General features: G+C 37.4%; 2 protein-coding genes across 2 annotated transcripts; both read left to right on the top strand.

The window, feature by feature from the left end:
- Positions 1–1,351: 1,351 nt before the first annotated feature.
- On the top strand, positions 1,352–9,303 carry LOC110875478 (toll/interleukin-1 receptor-like protein). The gene is made up of 2 exons (XM_022123676.2): positions 1,352–1,907; positions 9,268–9,303. The coding sequence occupies exons 1-2, from the start codon at positions 1,414–1,416 to the stop codon at positions 9,272–9,274; spliced, it is 501 nt and encodes a 166-aa protein (XP_021979368.2). The 5' UTR covers positions 1,352–1,413; the 3' UTR covers positions 9,275–9,303.
- A 354-nt stretch (positions 9,304–9,657) lies between these two features.
- LOC110877396 (probable serine/threonine-protein kinase PBL18) lies at positions 9,658–20,450 on the top strand. The gene is made up of 9 exons (XM_022125532.2): positions 9,658–10,404; positions 10,666–10,890; positions 10,975–11,563; positions 11,655–12,227; positions 12,328–12,428; positions 12,536–12,643; positions 12,728–12,789; positions 18,860–19,908; positions 20,052–20,450. The coding sequence occupies exons 4-9, from the start codon at positions 11,708–11,710 to the stop codon at positions 20,111–20,113; spliced, it is 1,902 nt and encodes a 633-aa protein (XP_021981224.1). The 5' UTR covers positions 9,658–10,404; positions 10,666–10,890; positions 10,975–11,563; positions 11,655–11,707; the 3' UTR covers positions 20,114–20,450.
- Positions 20,451–21,093: the final 643 nt, after the last annotated feature.

The raw sequence follows: 21,093 nt of genomic DNA, 5'->3' as shown, positions 1-21,093 counted from the left end.
GCGCACTGTAAGGTTAGATAGGCGTTGCTAGGCGTTCCAAGAGCCTAATTAAGTTAATTCGTGTCTTAAACACTACTTATTATCGTCGTAAACGTTCATTAATCACGTAATTAGAAGCGGTTAATTACCGGTTGTCACACCTAACACCGTCTATTTTATCGTTAAATTTTTAATGAAATACCTAAATTACCCTTGTGTTAATTAAATAAAAAACTATGGAAATTTAAAAGATTGTATTCTAGGACCCACTTGTTAAAACACAACCCCACGCTACCCCACCCCACTCCATCCCTGCTCTCATTTCCGGTCATCTTCTCCGGCATCACAACCCCACCCTCTTAATGTCCGGTGACCCATTACCCCACCCCAATTAATATCTTCCTAGCAGCATCAATTAACATAATAACTTTGAAAAATACTGCTTACCTAGACATTTTCTCATTCTAAAATCCAAAATTTAAATTTTGAAACCATATATGTAAAAATAGTGCCAGACTTCTACTTCAACTGAAACCATGGAGGGTCGAACCCTACAATCCAATTTAAGTCCATATGTCATACAACAATAAAATCATACAAATCCAATAATAAAATCATATAAGTCCATATTTAATTAACACAAGGGTAATTTAGGCATTTCATTAAAAACTTAACGGTAAAATAGACGGTGTTAGGAGACTGGACTGAAATGACATTTTTTAAACTAATGGACTGAAATAGTGATTTTTGACAAACCACAGGGACGAAAATAACAATTAACTCATTTAGATATCTTTTTGTTTTTTATTAATAAGGGCATTATGGCCAATTCACGTGTACTTAACAGAATAAATGGATGGGGTTATCGGAGGTGGACTGAAATGGTTATGAAAGTGAAACCACAGGGACTGAAATGACAATTTTTAAACTAATGGACTGAAATAGTGATTTTTGACAAACCACATGGACGAAAACATTAATTAACTCTTTATAATATGAAAATTATAGGTAATAAATAATGTTGTATGGAAAATGACAATTATATAAAACCACAGTTATTCAAATTAGGTAAACCAAGCAGGTAATAAAGTCACTGTTTTGAAAGTAGAATGTAACCAAAGCTAAGGTGTTGGATGTGTTGTACCCATTAGAAAAACTTTTGAAACTAAAATTGAGCGAACTGATTGAGATAACTTGTGTAACACATAATGTATAATTGTATATGTGGGTGCTTAGTCGTTATCAATCTAAACACCTCTAGTTTTTATATTCTCTTGGACCACTTCTATACTTTACATCTAACGTCACAATTTAGTATTTGAAAATTTCCAACACCTACCTAGTTCGTTGACTTTTTTTGGTAACATTAAAAGGCATAGACCATTCCTCTCTTCTTACCTCAAACCAACTTCAATTCTCTTTGATCTAATTCCAATGGCCTCCGGTTCCTCCTCTACTGATATAGCTTCTTCTGGTGCTGGTGATACAGCTTGCAGCTACGATGTCTTTTTAAGCTTTAGTGGTGAAGATACTCGAAATTCTTTTACAGATCATCTCTACCATAAATTAATTCAAGCGGGTATTCGTACCTTCAGAGACAATGAAGAAATCAACAGAGGTGAAGAACTGAAACCTGAAATTGAGAGATCAATCAAAGCATCCAAGGCATCAGTAGTTGTATTGTCAAAGAATTATGCAACTTCGGCTTGGTGTCTTGATGAACTTCTGCTCATCCTCCAGCAAAGATGGGAGTGTAATCATTTTGTTCTACCTGTTTTCTATGACGTTGACCCCACGGATGTTAGGAATCAAAAAGGAAGTTTCGCCATAAAAGTCAAACCTTCTCCAAAGTGGACAGATCAGAATGTAAACCAATGGAAGACAGCTCTTACAGAGGTTGCTAATTTGGCTGGCCATGTTGCTTCTGGGTATGGTTCTTTGCATCTTCTGTTGATTCAATCATTATTCATTCATATGATTTTTAGCATAGGCGTCAAGGCCATATCATTATTCATAGGCCTCAAGGCCAGCTCAAATAAATTTTAGGCCAAAATTGGGGATAATAAAATTAGAGCCCTTTTTGTAAAAAAATAAAAAAAATCCTTTAGAGCATTCTTATATCAACTCTATATATGCATGATCATAGGTCATAAAACTCAAGTAAAAGATCTTAAAGCCAAAATATTACCTACATGTAGTAGGTTTTTCTTTAGATTTTGAGGCGCTAGGGAAGTGAGGCTCAAAGCGCTTGCTTTATTTCACTCCCACTTGAGGCGGCCCTTCGCCCAAATTAATCTTGAGTTTTTGAACCGCGAACTTCATTAAACATGACACTAGCAGTGGCGGACCCAGGAATTTTTCAATGGGGGCGCGGAACATTTTTAAAAATTTTAGGCCCCTAGGTATACAAGTAAAAAAATCGGTTCGTAAAGGATCGGTTCGGGTCGTGTCGGGTCGGGTCATGTAAAACAAAAGAAATCGCGCCATAACGTCCCTACTTGTGGTTCCTATCACAAACAAATTGATCCATAAGTTTATCGCTCTCTAACATAATGTTTCAATTTTAATTTTAAACCTTAGAAATCGTGTGTAATCACCCTAAAAATCATCTAAACAACATAATCACCCTACAAAAATTATCTAAACAACCATAAACAACGTCAAAACACATGAAATTTCAAACCTATTTAAGAATTTTATTACTCTTTGGTGTCGGACGGCGGTGGTTCGCGGCTGCTGATGACGTGCTGTTGTGCCAGCATCGGTAGTCACCATCATCTCATGTCACGACAAACCGCCACGACACATACCCGCTCCAATCAAGTTTCCCCTCCTCAAGCCCTGCATGACAAACAACACAATTGAGGTCCTTTGTTAAATGATTAACTGATAAAAGATTGCAAGTAAAATTTGGCATACGGACAACCCTTGTTAATTTTTATTCCTCCCTTTAGAACAATAACACATTTCCCTTTTACGGGAATGGCTTCTTCGTTGGGTATCTGTTGATACATGATATGTGGACGCGACTCGACTTGACGCGACTCGGCTTAGCAACGACATTCCTCCGTCGTGTGCTTCAAGATTACAAGCAGGCCAAGAGATCAAAAGACTTGAACCTTAGTCCTTGGGCTGGAGAGCAAGTCGGCGAAACAAGCATTGGGCCTTCAACCATTTGGGCCAAAGCCCACTTCGGTGAAACGTAAAGGATGTCGACGCAACACATCAGTTTCGTCGACCAAGTTCCTGTTTCGTCGTTTGATTTGTTGTTTCGTCGAGCTAGAAGTGATTCGCCGAGTTCAATTCCGTTTCGTGGTGGGTGTGATGTCTGTGTCTATATATAGTCAGTATCTAGATAGAAAACACAGAAGAGAGAACAGAGAGAACACACACACGAGAGAGAGAGTTTACAGAATACATTTGTAAACCTTGTGCTGTAACCGACTTTCATAGTATTAATACATAGGTGTTAATCGTTGAGTCTTGTGTGTCGTTTATTTACGTGTTCTATCTCGGTTTGCTATCTCGGTTGGATTCCGCACAACCGGGGTGGTTTGTATACAAGGATTAGGCGACTAGATCCTCCCCTAGCCGGACCTACAAGTGGTATCAGAGCCTTGGCTCTTCTCCTTGTTAAAACCGAGTGTTTTCGGGTGTTTTCCGGGTTTTTGAAGTTTATGCTCTTCTTGAAATATTTGTTTGAATCTTCAAAAATTATCGTATTTTGCTGAAAGTTCTTATAAAAACCTTGTTATTTCACATTTTCACATGTTAAAATTGGGTTTTTAGTGAAGTTTTAAGCAAAAACTTGTGTTCGGAAAGTTACGGTTCACCGGAAAACTCACTGTGTCCTTCATATCTTCAAACTATTCTTCATAAAATTAACCTTTTGATCCTTTGAAGATTAATTGTTAAAGTGTTTGATGAGCCGAAAGCATACTATTTGTCAGTAAAAGGATAAGGCAGGCCAAAAAGTCACACCAACTTTTCACCAACTCACTGACTTACTTTTCGACGAAACGAACTTTGGCGAAATAGAATTTTCTTTCGACGAAACAGAATCAAAAGAAATAACCTTTGACGAAACAAAGGTGTTTGACGAAACAAAAGTGTTTCGTCAACAAGCAATTCGTTCCGTTTCGTCATTGTGGGCCTCCGTTTCGTCATTGGGCCTTGTTCTGTTTCGTCAACGATCATTCAAGTAGTCTTGTTTCATCAAGTTGAAAGCCCAAAAAGCCCAAAAGACCTTCTTGTTTCGTCGACTAGGATTGAGCTTTTGTTTCGTCACACATATAATTAAATATCTTGATTCGCCGAACATTGGGCCTCGAACTTGGGCCTGGGCCGTTTCGTCTTTTGAAAGCCCAAGACAGGATTGGTTTGTCTTGTTGTTTCGTCGAACAATTAGGTTCGTCGATCAGTGATTTGTTTCATTGACATCTATTAAACAATTGAGTTTCGTCAACAACCAGTTTCTGTTTCGTGGAAACTGTTTCGTCGACAAACTTTGTGATTTTAAACAGAAGGTTTTCATAGGTGTTTTAACAGTTTGTTTGAAGTGTGTTTATCCGGTATTCATTCATTTGTATCAAATATGAATCCAAGTTGGTGGGGTACTCCGTCTGTAGATGAAGGAAAATATAGAAGTACGGGTTTGTCGCCATCATGGGCCGAATCTCCCACACGATCTCAAATTACGGCAGAACAATGGGCATCGGTTACCAATCAAAAGCAAAGTGAACCGAAAATGACAACAGACATATACGGAAATCCAATACAATCAGTTCCCAAACCAGAAAGAACAACAGACTTGTATGGAAATCCATTACCACCAATTGCCTCACAACGCCCTCGTTCTACTGTAGAACCATCATCTCTTGATCCAAGGAACTGTAGTCAGACAAAAACGGCGTTGTATGCTGAAATTGTCAAAGATGCCAGCAATGGTGAATCCTCGGGAAATAATGACAGTTCTGAACATGACAGTAGTCCAGATGAAGATGTTTCAACTTCAATTGAGGATGATACAACTTCAAGTTCAAGCGAGGATGGATTTGAATGTGAATCATCAAGGGAGGTTATTGATTCTGATGTAGAAAGGCCAACATCTGAGAGTGATTCCAGTCAGGTATGTGTCGATGAACCCACTACTGTTAATTGTGATAATTGTGCTAGATTAAGCGTTAAATGTGCTGATTTGGATGAAAATATGTCTGAGTTGCAAGGGAAACATGATGCTTTACAAGCTAATTTGTTTGACTTGCAAAAAAAACATGTTGATTTAGATGCTAAGTGGTGTGACTTGCAAAGCAAACATGAGGCTTTGCAAAACAAGTATGATGTGACATTCATCCACAACCAAAAGTTGACCGTGGATCTTTCTAAGTGCACATAAGCCAACATGTTTTATGAAAACCATGAAAAGGAGTTTAAATCGGTAATCGAAACATTAAAAAAGGATAAGACTGAGCTAACGAAAATGGTTTCAAGAAAACAAACTGAAATAAACCTTTACATCAGTAGGCTCGAGTTAATGCAAAAGGAAATGGCATGTGTTAAAACTGAAAGTGAGGCGATCCGACTCAAGTTAGATAGTTATTTAAGCTCTAGCTATGTGTTGGATCACATCATTGATGTTCAGAAAGAGAAAAAGGATGTCACATGCATTGGATATAAGAAATGTCCACCACCTGTTAGACACAATTACGATGCACTACCTGATGATGAGAATAGAACTCACTTTGAGCCATCTGTTCCTTTAGACATTAAGGAATTTGCGACCGGACTTGGATACAAACCGGAAGTATCATCAGATTCGGATGTATCAGCAGATACCAGTGTGTCTTCTGCTGAACAGAGTCAGGATCCTCCAGTCATTGTAGAGGATGTTGATTCTTCAGATGACGAATCCGATGATGCTAACTCAGCCCTCGAAGAAGAAGACATACCTCTCGAAAATTACATTCTTTGTGATCCACCTGCAAAACCGTTTGTGACTGCTACAACAAAGTCTGTTGAATCCTCATCTGGAAGCTGTGAAAGCGTGAACTTGCTTTACACGTTGATTGGATCTGATAAAATATACTCAGACAATGATTTTCCAATCAACAATGTCAATCAATCTTTGATTGATAAAGTTTTCAAAGATTCTACCAGTAAGTTTTTGGGAAAGTCGAGCCAAGGAGTTGTAGTAACTCAGTGTGCTCCTATCCCAAAATCCGAAGTTAGAAAGAAATATGGGAATCAAAAATTGCAAAAACAAAACAATCAACGAAAGCAAAATCATGCTGCCAAAGGAAATGGAAAAGGCAAACAGAGCCAAAACAAGAAAAAGGTTCGGAAGATAAACTTCGTGATATCCAGAGGGACTGATAAAATTGAAACTTTCGAAAAAAATCCAACACGGATTTTGTTAAACAAAGTAAAATTTTGAAAAGAAACAGTCAAAACAACTATACACAACAAACAAACGGTTGTGATGTAGAACCAAGTACCTCAAGATCACGAAGTTCATCATCAAGCTCTTACAATTATGATACTCCGAGGTTTGTTGAGCGGAGATCATGCTTTGAATGTGGTGAGTATGGGCACATTGTTAGAAACTGTCCATATCTCACGAAAGGAAAGGCAAAGGTTGATGCCCCCCCCCCATGGTACCATAAAAGATTTGTTTCACGAAAACAGGACCCTCGTGTTGTTAAACAACGAAGAAACAACGAAAAGAAGTTGAAAAGGTTTTGAAACCAGAGGTTATCCAAACACAGTCTGTTAAGTTAGAAGTTAAAAATGAAAAACAAAAACAGATTTGGAAACCAAAATCGGTAACTGTTTCAGGGGGAGCTACAACAATTCCGAATCATCGGGAAATGGATGTTACAATTCTCGATGATGACGGACGACCCAAGTCTGTGAAGCCTTGGGTCCCCCTCTCCAACTAATCTCTGAATGAGTGTGCAGGATGTTCCGGGAGGAACTATTGATAGTCTTAGGATTGTTGATAGTGGAGCGTCCATGCACAAGATCGGCGACATAAGGCTCCAAAATATTGTTACATCTAGGAGAATATCGTCGCCATTGATGGAGAGAAAGGAAAGGGAAAAGAAGACAAAAATTCCGATGAAGGAATGTCTGGTGAAAAAGGAATGAAGTTGAAAAATTCGACCAGATGAAAAATGTGCCAAAATTTGGTTGTTATGGTTTTTGATCGGGTCCTCAGGAAAGATTCCAATGAAATGTACGCACCTGCAGCACGTCTGAAGTTCAAAATCAACAAGATGAACGTGGAGTGTACATTTCTTCGCGGTGTGATTGAAGAAAATGTGTTTGTTGAACAAACCAACCAGGTGTGCGGATGCCTTCGCGTGGATTGAACAACCACACACTACTTCTGAAAGAGAAAGACAAAGGCCTTCACTGGTGCAATGTGTAAGACCAGCCGGACCCAGAGGTTTATGATCTTGTTGCTGTGAAGAGTTTTCTCGGATTAAGTGAAGTAGCTACAAAAATCGACCTTGAAATCCACACCGGATGGATATCTAGTTGGGAGAGCGCTCAGATTCCTTGCAATGCATGAAACAGTTGCAGGATACGGTTTTGAATTTCTAATCTCTCCTATGCTTGTCGATATTTAAGCTACTTTATGAATTATTATCATCTCGTACAGCACTATTTGACCTGACACGTTGAACTCGAATATCACCTCACACGTGATCGTTTCAATATGAAATTCGTCAATGTTGTCATGGTCCGCACCACTTACCGACGTGCCAACTCATTTTCCCAAAATACAATCAAATCAATTCTGATTAAAATTAATTTTGATAAACGACATTGAGGTAAAACATGAGTTAACCAACATCGGAAAATCATTTTTGTAAATATCTTTGTATCTTTTAAATTTTATCTTAGTTTGTTGATTTTAGGGGGAGTAAATCCAAAATTTGAAAATCCAAAAACATCGAAAAATTTAAAAACACAAAAACAATAGAAAAGCAAAAATGAGTTTCCTGGCAAGCAAAAGAGAAAATGATAGTACATCAGCGGTCTATCCAAAACTCTTTAAACCTTAAATGAAAAACGATAAGCAGCTCTATATAAGATGTATCGGTAGGCTCACAATCATTTTAAAGTGTGCAGGGTGATATAAATCTTAAATCGACTGAAGACCAGGTGGGAACCATTCATTAGCATATGGTCTTGGTACCGAAATTTCGTTTGAGAGATTGCCGAGGTTCTGAGATATTCGGTCTTTATGCTGCTTATCATCTGGGTATCATGGTTGTATCTTTTACCGAAAAATAACGGGGACGCAAGTCTAGATCTTCCATGATACTATACATACGTGTACATACTGCATACGACCTCAATAAGTAATCAACAATCACATGTCCAAACAAATAAGTGATAAAATATCACATTTATCCGGGAGTCAAGTTCGTCTCTCTGCTGTACGAAAGTACTGACCTGTTCACGGACTTGCTCCTGTGCCCTCATGCATCGAAAATCAGGTTCCTCATCAATAAGTGATTCTATCACATAGGGCTTGTTTTCAAAACAAAATAAGTGAGAATCTCACATCATATACGGTCAAACAGATGATAATCGGGATACTCACTGGTAAGATGAACCCTCGTGCATACCTTGATACGGGAATGTGTCATGATGTGGATGAACACTGGTCGGTAAGTATAAATCAAACCTTAACGTATCCCCTCGCCATGATTACATTTGATAAGTTGAGCTTAAGTGGACAACAATACCGATAATCGTTATAGGATGCTTATCTTAATGTTAACTAATTGAACAACAAGAGCGCTTTGGCGTGACCGTACACTGATATGATTCTCTTACCCTCGAAACTCGCAAAAAGAATGTCGGTAAATATTTATTTAATGCTTTCAGTTTCTGCATCTTTGTATATATTTGCTTACTGCTTTCTGTCTTTACATTTCAAATATTCAAAATACCAAAAAGATTTTAGGTGTGTTTTAATATAAACTTTATAAAATCCAAAAAGATTTTATTTCTATCTTATTTTCGATTGTACGATGTTGGATCTCGAGTCTTCGTTACCTGAAAGCTGATTGAAAACCAAAGTGACTAAATCTTCATAAACGGTCGAAATTTGCAAGTTTTGAAAGCTAAAAACTAAAATTGATAAATTTGTTAAACTTTCAAAATGTCGGACGGTAGTTGATTGAAATGTGGTCAGACGTGTGTGGTTTGTTTATGCTAACTATATTCCAAGCAGTTGTTCTGATTACGCGTTTAGATTTCTTGCATGTGCAGATGCTAAAGGCAAGGAGAACATGGTCGATGACGAGCTTCGGAATGAAGACACGGCGTGAAGGCACTCAAAGATAAAGATGATCGAGTTGCCGCTACCATCATCAACACCACAAGGATCTCAAGTTATAAAGATCAAGTCTTTCACAAGCATAACTCAAGGGGGAGCTTATGTTAAGGGGGAGTTTGTCAACACACTTCCTACATGAAACGGGGAGTTTGTTGATACACTTTCTGCTTTCAAGACGTGAAGACTTTGAAGATCCTCCGACATAGAAGACATCAAAGGCGAATCTCGCGAGTAGCGTCCAAGGGGGAGTTTGTTGATACATATATGTGGACGCGACTCGACGCGACTCGGTTCGGTTCGACCTGGTTAGGTTCGGCTCAAGCCCGACGTCACGACATTCCTCCGTCGCGCGCCCCAGAGTTCGTCACGCGAAGCACGGAGAGCCGAGAACGCTTCCCGCTTGACACATCATCATGACATCATCATGATGATGTCATGATGATGTCAAGACTTTGACTAAACTTCACATATCTGAAACAATTTGGAATTCATGTACGTGCATGAGTATGTGAAACTTCACTTGGGCCAATCAGAACGCAGCATGGACTTCAACCATTTTGGGCCAAAGCCCAGTTCGACGAATCAGATGTGATGTCGACGAAACAAGTCTGTTTCGTCGACTATCTTTCATTTCGTCGATGTTTCATGCGTTTCGTCGGCTACAACCGTTTTGCCGAGTCCCTATTCAGTTTCGTCGATTGCTGTGTTGCTGCGTCTATATAAACAAACACAAGACAGATAGAACACAGCCCGGATAAGCTAGAGAGAGAGTGTAGAGAGAGAAAGTTCCGGTGTGCCTTGTATTTGTCGAATATTGTACCGAAACTTTGTCGAAATCAATACACGTAATTGTTAATCGTTGATATCTTTACGTCTTGTTCACTCTCTCGCTCGCTCGGTTTGTATCGTAACGTGGATTCCGCACTTGTTACGGTATTATAAACAAGATCTCGTAGTTGTCCGGCGATCCGCAAACGGACCTACAATGGTGTGACTTTTTGGCTTGCCTTATCCTTTACTGACAAACAGTATGCTTTCGGCTCACCATACTCATTTCACCAACCAAGGAGGTTATACAATATTTTAATCTTTGTACACTTTCCAACACACAAACATTTGAACAATTAATCTTCAAAGGATCAAAAGGTTAATTTTATGAAGAATAGTTTGAAGATATGAAGAACACAGTGAGTTTTCCGGTGAACCGTAACTTTCCGAACAAAATTCATGAAAAGGATTCGTTTTAAGAAGATAAATGTTCAAAAGTGGCACTTGACATGCCAATGTGACTCATACCTTACTAATTACTTATCTTCATGCTAAATTTGCAGGCATCATACCTTGAAACAGACGCATTTAAAAAAATGGTAAATCTAAAATTGCTCCAACTAAATTTTGTGGAACTCAAAGGATCATATAAGCATGTTTCTGAGGATTTAAGATGGCTTTGCTGGCATGGATTTCATTCAGAAATCCTACCCGCTGACTTATGCATTGAAAACTTGGTGGCTATAGATATGAGCTGTAGTAACTTGGAAGTGTTTGAACCCCCTACGGTAATGAATCCAATGTCTTCTTTGTATTGCTTCATTATTTTTTGTACATCTTTATGAAACGTTGATTCTTTGGAACTGTTACAGTTTGGTTAATATTTGTGAAAGCCTTGGAGCCCTTTCAAGTCTTACACTATTGCACATGTCAGGGTGTAAAAATCTATTCAGTTCTTGGGAGCATACAGAACCAACTTTTTCCTTCCCAGTTTCATTACATCGGCTATTCCTCAAAGACTGCTATCTTAAATGTGCTGATTTTTTGACTTTGAGTTTCAATCTCCAACTGGATTTGCAATATTTGAATCTAGGAAATAGTCGATTTAAGTCCTTGCCTTGCTATGATCATCTTAAAAATCTTCGGGTTCTTGACCTGAGTTTTTGCTCTAGACTCAAATATCTTCTACGCCTCCCTGGTACACTTGCAGAATTGTATATATATTACTGTGAGTCACTAGAGAAAATAACTTTCCAATCACATCGATTCCCTTTGCAAGAGCTTGGTTACGAAGGCTGTGTTAACTTGTATGAAATTGAAGACTATGTCAAATTGGTGCCCATAGCTAAATTAGATGAAACTGATTTGGGACACCTGGAGTGGCTAAAAGAATATCAGAATCATGAAGTGTGCCTTGTTGGTGATGATGAGCTCACAGTAGGCAGAAGTTGGCATATCCAGGTTTGTTGCTTCTCTCTGAAATAATTTGTCAATATTCTATCTGCTAACTAATCATAAAAAGTGATTGATCCCTTTTGTTTGCGTGGCACAGATGTTGTACGAATTTAATATTGCACATCGCTGCCAAATATAAATGACCCAAGGATGACACCTAAGTATACGTCAGAATCATCTTCTTTGTCGTTTGATGTACCTTCGTGTCTTAAAAATAAGAGGCTCAAAGGAATTAATGTAACTTTCAAGTATTCAGTATCAGGTGATGAGTGGGCATGGTTTTGTAAAGTCAGTACCACTAATGGTGTTGTTGATTTAATGTACAACCCTAAAGTGTTTGGCAAACCGGAATTTGGTGAAGTAGGTATATGGTTAAGCTATTGGCCAATTGGAAATACATTGGACTTTGGAAACACTGTTCATGTCTCTATTGATGTGATGAGTGGATTGGAGGTGCATGAATGTGGTGTGAGCCTTGTGTATTCCGACAAGGAAACCATGGAAAATAACATGGGAGGGGTAGAAATTCTGGGAGGTAATTTGTCTGGATTTGAACTAAGCACAGGAGCGTACTATCTATGTCGGCATGATTTCCTTAGGTTAATGGAGGTTGGCAGATTGACTCCTGACTGGTTTAGAATTTTAGTTGGTGATACGATTGACTACACCGGTATGTGTTCCCTGATGTCAAGATACTTATTTGTGTACGTATTAAAATCTAGCCTTCAAATATAGCAACTTACACATATCTTTTATTGTATATATTACAGAGGTAAGAGGATGGAGACAGACTGGTCGACCAAAACAGTTGAATGATCCATCATTTACAGAGTTAAAAACTGTTAGATGTATCATCTATGGTCCTCAAGTGGTAAGTTTGCTTAGTAACATTTGTTCATTATCGTCAAGTTGTTACAAGAATAACCTTTAAATATTACATGAGTTAATTTGGCTTTGGGTTTTGTGATAAACAAACAGGAGGATACTTACAAGATTGCAGAGATGTCCAAATCATCTTTGGGCGATGACACAGTGGCATTCACATCAAGTTTGCTTAAGGGAGAAACAATTGATGAGGCAGTGGAGGTAACTGAATATTAAGTTAAGTGTATTAAATAAAAGAGCTTAACGTTTATCTGTGTGGGAAATTGATTTTCTCTCTCAAATCAGGAAATTAATGTCAAGCAGTATAAGTCTGGCGATGAGACATCTGATCGTTACTCACATGCAAGGTATCACCCAGTTTCCTTTTCCATATTATCTTTTTTTTTTGAACGGCAAATTTGGATCACACCACTGGAGTATAATCGTGTCACCAGCGGAACCAACCGATCATATCCATCTCTACTAGGCATAATGCCTATACACCAATCCAGGAGGGAAACCAAATAAATATGAGAAAAATCCCCTTGTGGGGATCGAACCCAGAACCAATTAATCACAAAGTTTTATCCCACCCCAAGATGCCACTAGGCTTGATTGGTCCTATGTTATTACTACATTTCCAGTTCGAACATATACAACATATTTTCCCCTTTTTCATCGTAACTATCTAATCAATGTTTACACCTTAATATTACCTTGCAAGGTCATACAACCATTCCTTGTTACAAACAATATGTTTGGCTATGTAGACATATGGACGGTCAATACCGTGTCCACCTATACATGTCATTACATCCAAGGACTCTACACAAGCTCCCAATCCCAATCATTATACTTGGCAATCCAATGATGCCCACCTTCATATGTTGCTCATCTCGATCTACCATCTTAAAGGCTTCTTTACAACATGTTCAACAGTTGAAGGTACAACTACTCGTGATCTCTGGCTTGCCCTAGAACGGGCTTATGCACCTCATACAACTTCTGGAGAGCATTATCCCCCCCCCCCCCTCCTGCTTTCCTCTCCCACACCCCAACTTTACGACAACTTTACAAAAAAAAAAAAAAAAAAAAATAGGTGCCACATGGCACCCTAACGCCGGCCTGGCCACACCCCTTCCACACCCCACTTTTATGGTTGAGGACTGGTGGAGCCCACACCTTCCACGTGTCAAGCAATGCCCTCGACCCAAACCCTCCTCACCCCATAATCTAATCCACTCTTTGTTTCCGTGATACGTGCCTATCTTCTCATCCACATTTTCATGCATTAGTTTACCCATGTTCTCCATGTCTTTTAATTTAGTGCATCCATGTTTAGTTAATAGTGCATGCATGACTCCTATATTTTGGTTAAAGTAGTTTTCCTTTTGCATATTTAAGGTTGTGTACTTTCATTTGAAAGTTAATGAGAAAATAATTGAAAGAAACTTTAGTTTTATGTCTCTCTTCTTCTCTTATGTTCTTAGGAGTTTGTAGGTTTTCTCCGTAAACCTATCAATTGGTGCTTTCATTGAGCCTTAGCCTCCATGGCTTTGGAAGAACTCGAGGACGCCACTTATCTATCTCGCTTCACCGGTTACAATCCTGCCCGGTGGATTCGTGATGCTGAACGGTTCTTTTCCTTTTATGCAATTTATGAGGAAGAACGTTTTCCATATGTTGTTGAGTACTTCGATGATGAAACTTTTTCTTGGTTCAATTCATGGTATCGAGGACCCGAACGCCTCAAATGGAAATCTTTCACCACTGCAATGCTCCATCGATTCCGACCACCACCGCTTTCTTTTCCCGCTCGACCACCACCATTAAACCCCGTACTACCCCTGTCATCCCCTCTACAATCCACCGCGTCCTCACTACCACCACCTTCATTATCGCCCTGTTTTGTTTCGCCTTCCACCGGCTCCACCGACATTACCATGTCCTCATCCCCTGGCCCAACGTTGTTGTTCATGCCTCTATTCATTGCAAATGGAAGTTCATGGCTGTTCCCTTTTATAACTGTTTGTTGGCCCCATGAACTAATTTCTAAAGATGAAGACGTAACTGATAATATTTTACAAATTTTCAATATGGGCATGGGTACAAGAGCTAGGCATAGGACAACAAGCCATCCATTTCCGGAGCAAAGACGAGAATGGCGACCACTGTGGCAACTGCCGCTGTGGCGGCCCATTAAGACTAAAACCAAACACTTTCGGAAGGCGCGAGTGGCGACCGCCTTGGACCGAGCATTCCGTCCTTGAGGACAGGGACGTTTTTTAGGGCGGGAGTATTGATTCGTGCCTATCTTCTCATCCACATTTTCATGCATTAGTTTACCCATGTTCTCCATGTCTTTTAATTTAGTGCATCCATGTTTAGTTAATAGTGCATGCATGACTCCTATATTTTGGTTAAAGTAGTTTTCCTTTTGCATATTTAAGGTTGTGTACTTTCATTTGAAAGTTAATGAGAAAATTATTGAAAGAAACTTTAGTTTTATGTCTCTCTTCTTCTCTTATGTTCTTGGGAGTTTGTAGGTTTTCTCCGTAAACCTATCATTCCGCCACCCATCTCTTAATGATTTTCCGGCAAGATCCCAGACACGTCTCAGACTATAAATCAACAGAGACCTATACCTGCTGACCTAAATCCCTCTACTCCCTACACATCTCAGACTATGAATCAAAAGAGACCTAAATCCGCTAACCTGAATCTCTCTACAAAGTTTGGGCTTTTACAGACATTAGTCGCATCTTCGTCCACAGAGACTCTAGAGCCTCCTGTACAACCATCGTCACTCGTTTACAACCACGTGACGTAAAATGTAGGCAAAGACAAATGCAAACTTATACCTTAAGCTGTAATAAAACGTAGACAAACTCGAATCTACACCGAGAAGCTTTAACATAGACAAAAAAACGTAAAACTTTGTGGGCAAAAAATAAACCATGCAAACTTGAGTGACTGAAAGCTTAAACCACCTTAAAAGACAATAAAAGACTAAAAAACAAAAAACAAACACTATTCATCTATACTATATTAAAATGCATGAGGAAGGAACATTTTAAGATGCCCAAAAAAATAAGTTTTTTTTTTCTCTTAATTTATAAATACACCTGTAAAATTGGTGTAAATTGGTCTTTTAAACAATAATTATATTTTAGCCACATATCTTATTACACTTAAATCTCTGAGTTTTAACATAATTATAATTCTTTTACATATTCTTAACATATCTTATAAATTATAATGTTTTAAAGAATATAAAAGTACCATAACGACCTACTCATTTTTGTCGACGTTTTGATAGTTGTCTTGGTCAGTATTGACGTGTGAATTAAAAGGTACAAATAGATAATGCCTTAGTGTACAAGTGATTAAAGCCCAATGTACTTTAGTCATTATCCCAAAATATTTAATAGTTACGGAATATTAAGTGATTAAACTCTTATACTTAACAAAATTATAGATAATTAGATAGTAGTTACACTGTATCCCCTAACAAAAATAAAAAAATAAAAAAAAAATAACTCCCCCTCTCCCCCGATCTTTAACGGTCATAACGTTTTGGTATGTTAATATTTTTCTTTTTTAAATTACATCATATAAACGAGTATTTTATTCTATTTAACTCGAGTATAGTATCGTTATACTTTTCTTTAATTAAAAAAATTGATATGCTACGTGATTAACAGTGTCTAAGGGTAAGTAATAACTGAATCGTTAATTGAAACTAAACAGAAATCAACCAAAAATTGAGTTAACTGAAAACTGATTAATCGAAATCCGAATTAACCAATACGGCTATCGATTTTTTTGTACCCTCATTTAACTAAAATTAACCGAACCGAACTATTCATATTTTCATATATTTCTAGGTTTTTACATTCAGTTCATGTATTTCATATATATACCATCATTTTATGTATTTATACCTCTATTTCATGTACCTATACATCCATTTCATTTATTTATACCTAAATTTCATGTATTTTCTAATAAAAAGTTTTAGCCCAAGTTTGCTTTTGGCTATTAACCGAAATTAAAAGAATCAAACCTAAAACCGTCCATCTAACTGAATAATCACAACCGATAAACGGATTGCTTAATAATATAGACTAATCGATGACCTCGATTTTGGTTAAAAATGATAATCTAACCAACCGAACAATGCACACCGTGGCAATGTCTGTGTTTCCCGCCGCATCGTGCGCGCACACTAACCTAAATGATTATCGGTGAGCAATAACTAAATCGTTAACCTAAACCAAATAGGGCTGAGCAATTTACGGTTTCGAATCATCAGAACCGGGGAACCCAACCAGAACCGCTAGATCCGAACCGTATTGTTGCATTTCGGGTCCAGTTCCGGTTCTTAAATTTGGGAATAAACGGTTCCCGGTTTGGTTCTGGTTATGTTTAAAGAACCGCTAGAACAGGTTTGGGTTTAAACTTTAAATAACATATTCATAAACCCTATTACTTTATTTAAACTTTAAATATTATATTTAGAAAAAATGTTTCTAGGATTAAAGAATATAGAAATAGTTTTTATATAATGTTTGAATGAAGTTTTTTTGATGGTTAACTAAAAGTTTTTTTGGTTGAATTTTGTTTTTTTACATTGTATACTTACATTTCATGGTTTGAAACATTTTATTGTCGCTACTTTTATTTTATTTGGTTTGAATTTTGAATGTTGCAACTCTGAATTTATATATTTTAAACGGTTTGGTTGTTTTAATTGTTTTTGTTTTGTTGTTATTTTTTGGATTTAATTGAAAATCGGTTCCGGCGAGAACCCTCTACGCGAGAACTCTGAAAATCGGTTCCGGCGAGAACTCTGAATTTATATATTTTAAACGTTTAACCCAGTTGCGAACCGAACCAGAACCGTTAAAATACGATTCGGTTCCGGTTCTTATATTTAGCATGAAATATTGTTGTTCAAAAAAAATATTTAGCATTAAACGGATCCGGTTCGGTCCCGGTTCGGTTTGGTTCGATCCGGTTTTGAACCGTTGCAAACCCCTAAAACCAAACAGGAAACAGACGAAACCGAACTGAAATTAACCAAAAACTGAATTAACTGAAAACCGAAAACCGAATTAACCAAAAACCAGTTATCAATTTTTTTGTACTCTCGTTTGACCAAAATTAGTTGAACCGAACCGAATCATTTATATTTTCATATATTTCTAACTTTTATACCGACAGTTCATATATATCATATCTCCATTTCATATATTTATACTTTCATTTCATGTATTTATAACCCAATTTCATATATTTCTAAGTAAAAGTTTTAGCACGAGTTTGGTTATTGCTATTAACTGAAATTAAACGAACCAAACCCAAAACCGTCAATTTACCCGAATAACCGAAGTGATTTACCGAAAACTAGTTGGTTATAAAATAGACTAACTGATGACTTTGGTTTCGGCTTCGTTGAGGATAATAACCGAACCGATCGAACCATGCACAACACAATGAAATGGATTACCCGATTACTTCGCATTTGATTTATATCTATCACAATAAAGCTGCAATAAATATTATATGAATAAGAAAACTACAAAAAACAAGCATCGCAATGCGAAGTGTCGCTCCCGCCGCATCACACGGGCATCTTGCTAGTAACAACATACCCAAATTGTTATATATAGTAATGTGTAATATCTAATATTTATAAAAATATGTAAATTCACATGTTTGTAGGTGTTGGTTAGGATATCAAAATTGATTAAATTAAGTTGTGCAAAATAAAGTGTTTAACATGACTTTTTTTTTCATCAACAGAGAGTTTAATAATCTATTATAGAAGTAGTAACCGTAAATAATGAGTTATATCAGTTTGAAAAGAAAATGAGTTTTTATAATTATGGTGCCTCTTCTTATAAAATTTGAATTCATGTAGAAAATAAATGGTTTAGACCATGAATAACATTTATAATGCATTTGATGCATGTAAGTTGAGGTGGATGATGATTTGGAAGAGAGAGAAGTCAGAGAGCAAAATATTTGTGGCTAAGTGCTAGCAGTTAGCACTTAAAGGAGAGGAAAAAAATTGTGAGTCAGTAGATAATTAATTAAGAAAAATAGAATCTATTATATGATGATGCGGCAAAATTCTTTCAAAGAATCTGACATGTAGCATTGGATTTAGTCTATATCTTTTTATCAAAAAATGCAAATGATTGTGCTTATGTGGACAAATCAACAAATAAAACCAATTTCGAATTTTGAAAATCAATTAATGACGATTCTTAACTAAAGCTTAAATGTGTTAATGGGATAAAAAGTAATGAGGACGGACTTCTTTTACTTTTCATAATGTGAAGCTTTTCCTGAACCTACTTTCAAATAATTTAAAAATGGCTTTTGTTGTCACGCTTTAGTAAGTTGACAACAAGTTCTTTGTATAAGCAGGATAATGAAACCTGCAACTGGAGAGGGCGAAATTGTGTCTTCTTCAACTTCGGCGTATCCATGTCGCCGTTTTTCTCTTGCAAAAATTCAATCTGCAACCAATAACTTTTCTGATGAACTAGTCATTGGATGGGGTGGATTCGGAAAAGTGTACAAAGGTCAAATTTTTAGTGAAGAAGCTGGTCACATTGTAGCCATCAAAAGGAGGGATTCTGTGTCCAACTTTGGGGAACCTGAATTTAAGGCTGAGATCGATACACTTTGTACATTTCACCACGTTCACTTGGTGTCTCTTGTTGGCTATTGTGATGATAATGGAGAGAAAATCCTTGTTTATAAATTTATGCCAAACGGAAGCCTCTACCGTAAGCTGCACGATGTTCATACTCCTTTAAGTTGGGTGACACGGCTCAAGATAGCCATAGGTGCTGCACGTGGTTTGGAGTACCTTCATATAGGTGTCCGCACCCAACATGGAGTCATACATCGTAACGTCAAGAGTTCAAACATTCTTTTAGATGAGAACTGGGTGGCGGTGATTTCGGGTTTGGGGTTGTGCATAGCTGGTCCAACCGATCAGTCGATTCCTTATGTTGAAGACACTGTTAAAGGCACATTTGGGTATCTTGATCCAGAGTATGCTTTGACTGGAAAATTAACTTATAAAACAGATGTGTATGCGTTTGGGGTTGTATTATTTGAATTGCTATCTGGAAGGCGTGCAATAGACATGCACAATGGGGAAGATGATTCTAAGTTGGTAGTATGGGCTCGAAAATGTGTAAAAGAAAGGAAATTAGATCAGATGGTTGATTCTAATATTAAGGGAACAATCTCAACAAACTGTTTAAGACAGTTCGCTCAAATAGCAGATCGTTGTGTTCACCCTGTTCCCAAAGAACGGCCAACCATGAGTGAGCTAGTGGCCTCACTTGAGGCTTTACTGGAACTACAGGAGAAACCTGACACTTCTGCCAAGTCATCAAGCATAATGGGGTTCCCTTGGAAGATCAAGAAATATTTTGTTCCCGCGATTAAACCAAACTTTGGTAATCACGAACTATTCATTAATTTTGTACATGCACTATAAGATATGTGTATCCATAACTGTTTTACGTGTAATCTCTTTAAGTAACTTTTGTTTTCCTGATTCTTAAGCTTTAATTAATCTTCTTTTTGTTTACATTCTTAGAGGAAAGCGGGACAAGTTCACAAAAGAGCCATGACAAGAACAAGAAGCGGGATGATGAGTGAGTGGTCAGAGAAGTAAAAACGTACAGATATGAAAGGTTGAAGCTAGCTAAGATTGTTGGCGGAGCATAGCAAGTTCATACGATCGAGACTGAAGAACGGCCTGAGTGATGTTCACAAAGTTATTGGGTTTTGTTAATTTGTCAATTTTATTATCCATCCATTTATGTCATGTTAAATATAATAAATAACCTGTTTAAGCTTAGTGGGTCGTTCAATCTAAATGATACATACTTATCCGGATTTGAAAGCTACTGGTGTTAGCCAATTAAGCTAACTAGGTTGATCTGTTTATTTTGGTTAATTTGGTTTTCGCTTTTCAGTTTATTTAGTTTTTGGTTGATTTCGGTTCAGTTTCGTCTGTTTTCATTTTGATTTAGGTTAACGATTTAGTTATTGCTCTCCGACAAACGGTTATTTAATAACCGATAAGTGCGCACGCGATGCAGCGGGAAACCCAGATCTTGCCACAGTGTGCATTGTTCGGGTGGTTAGATTAATATCCTAAACCGTAATTGAGGTCATTGATTAGTCTATTTTATTAACGAATCTGTTATCAGTTAATTCGTTTGGTTTATTCAGTTAGATTGACGGTTTTTAGTTTGATTCATTTAATTTCGGTTAATAGCCAAAACCAAACTTTGGCTAAAGCTTTTTATTAGAAATACATGAAAATTAGGTATAAATACATGAAATGGATGTATAGGCAGTGGCAAGTGGCAGATCAAGAAGAAAAGTTGAGGGATAGCACATACTAAATTCTTTTTGTTCCTATTTACTGAAGGGCCCCAGCAGTCTTGAATCTGTGTACTAAACTGGATCTATTTCCTGAAAATTATCCATGTTTAGCATATAGTGATTCAAATATTCAACCAGAACTTTTTAAAAAAAAAGACATAATATTTTAGGTAGGAGCAAATCATTAGTCAAAACAGTCACACAAATAACAGTCTTTTAATTTAATAATTCTACTTTCCCAATTG

This window comes from Helianthus annuus, chromosome 9 (assembly GCF_002127325.2).
Source record: "Helianthus annuus cultivar XRQ/B chromosome 9, HanXRQr2.0-SUNRISE, whole genome shotgun sequence".
NCBI classification, from domain to species: domain Eukaryota; kingdom Viridiplantae; phylum Streptophyta; class Magnoliopsida; order Asterales; family Asteraceae; genus Helianthus; species Helianthus annuus.
Note: the sequence above shows the minus strand (reverse complement) of the source record. Positions and strands in the feature narration are given on the sequence as shown.

What these genes read in the sequence shown, in the direction of transcription:
- LOC110875478 (XM_022123676.2), top strand. Translation starts at nt 1,414, where the DNA reads ATGGCCTCCGGTTCCTCCTCTACTGATATAGCTTCTTCTGGTGCTGGT.
- LOC110877396 (XM_022125532.2), top strand. Translation starts at nt 11,708, where the DNA reads ATGACACCTAAGTATACGTCAGAATCATCTTCTTTGTCGTTTGATGTA. An exon ending in TGATACGATTGACTACACCG is followed by an intron (nt 12,228 to 12,327) that starts GTATGTGTTCCC and finishes TATATATTACAG; the next exon opens with AGGTAAGAGGATGGAGACAG. An exon ending in CAATTGATGAGGCAGTGGAG is followed by an intron (nt 12,644 to 12,727) that starts GTAACTGAATAT and finishes CTCTCAAATCAG; the next exon opens with GAAATTAATGTCAAGCAGTA.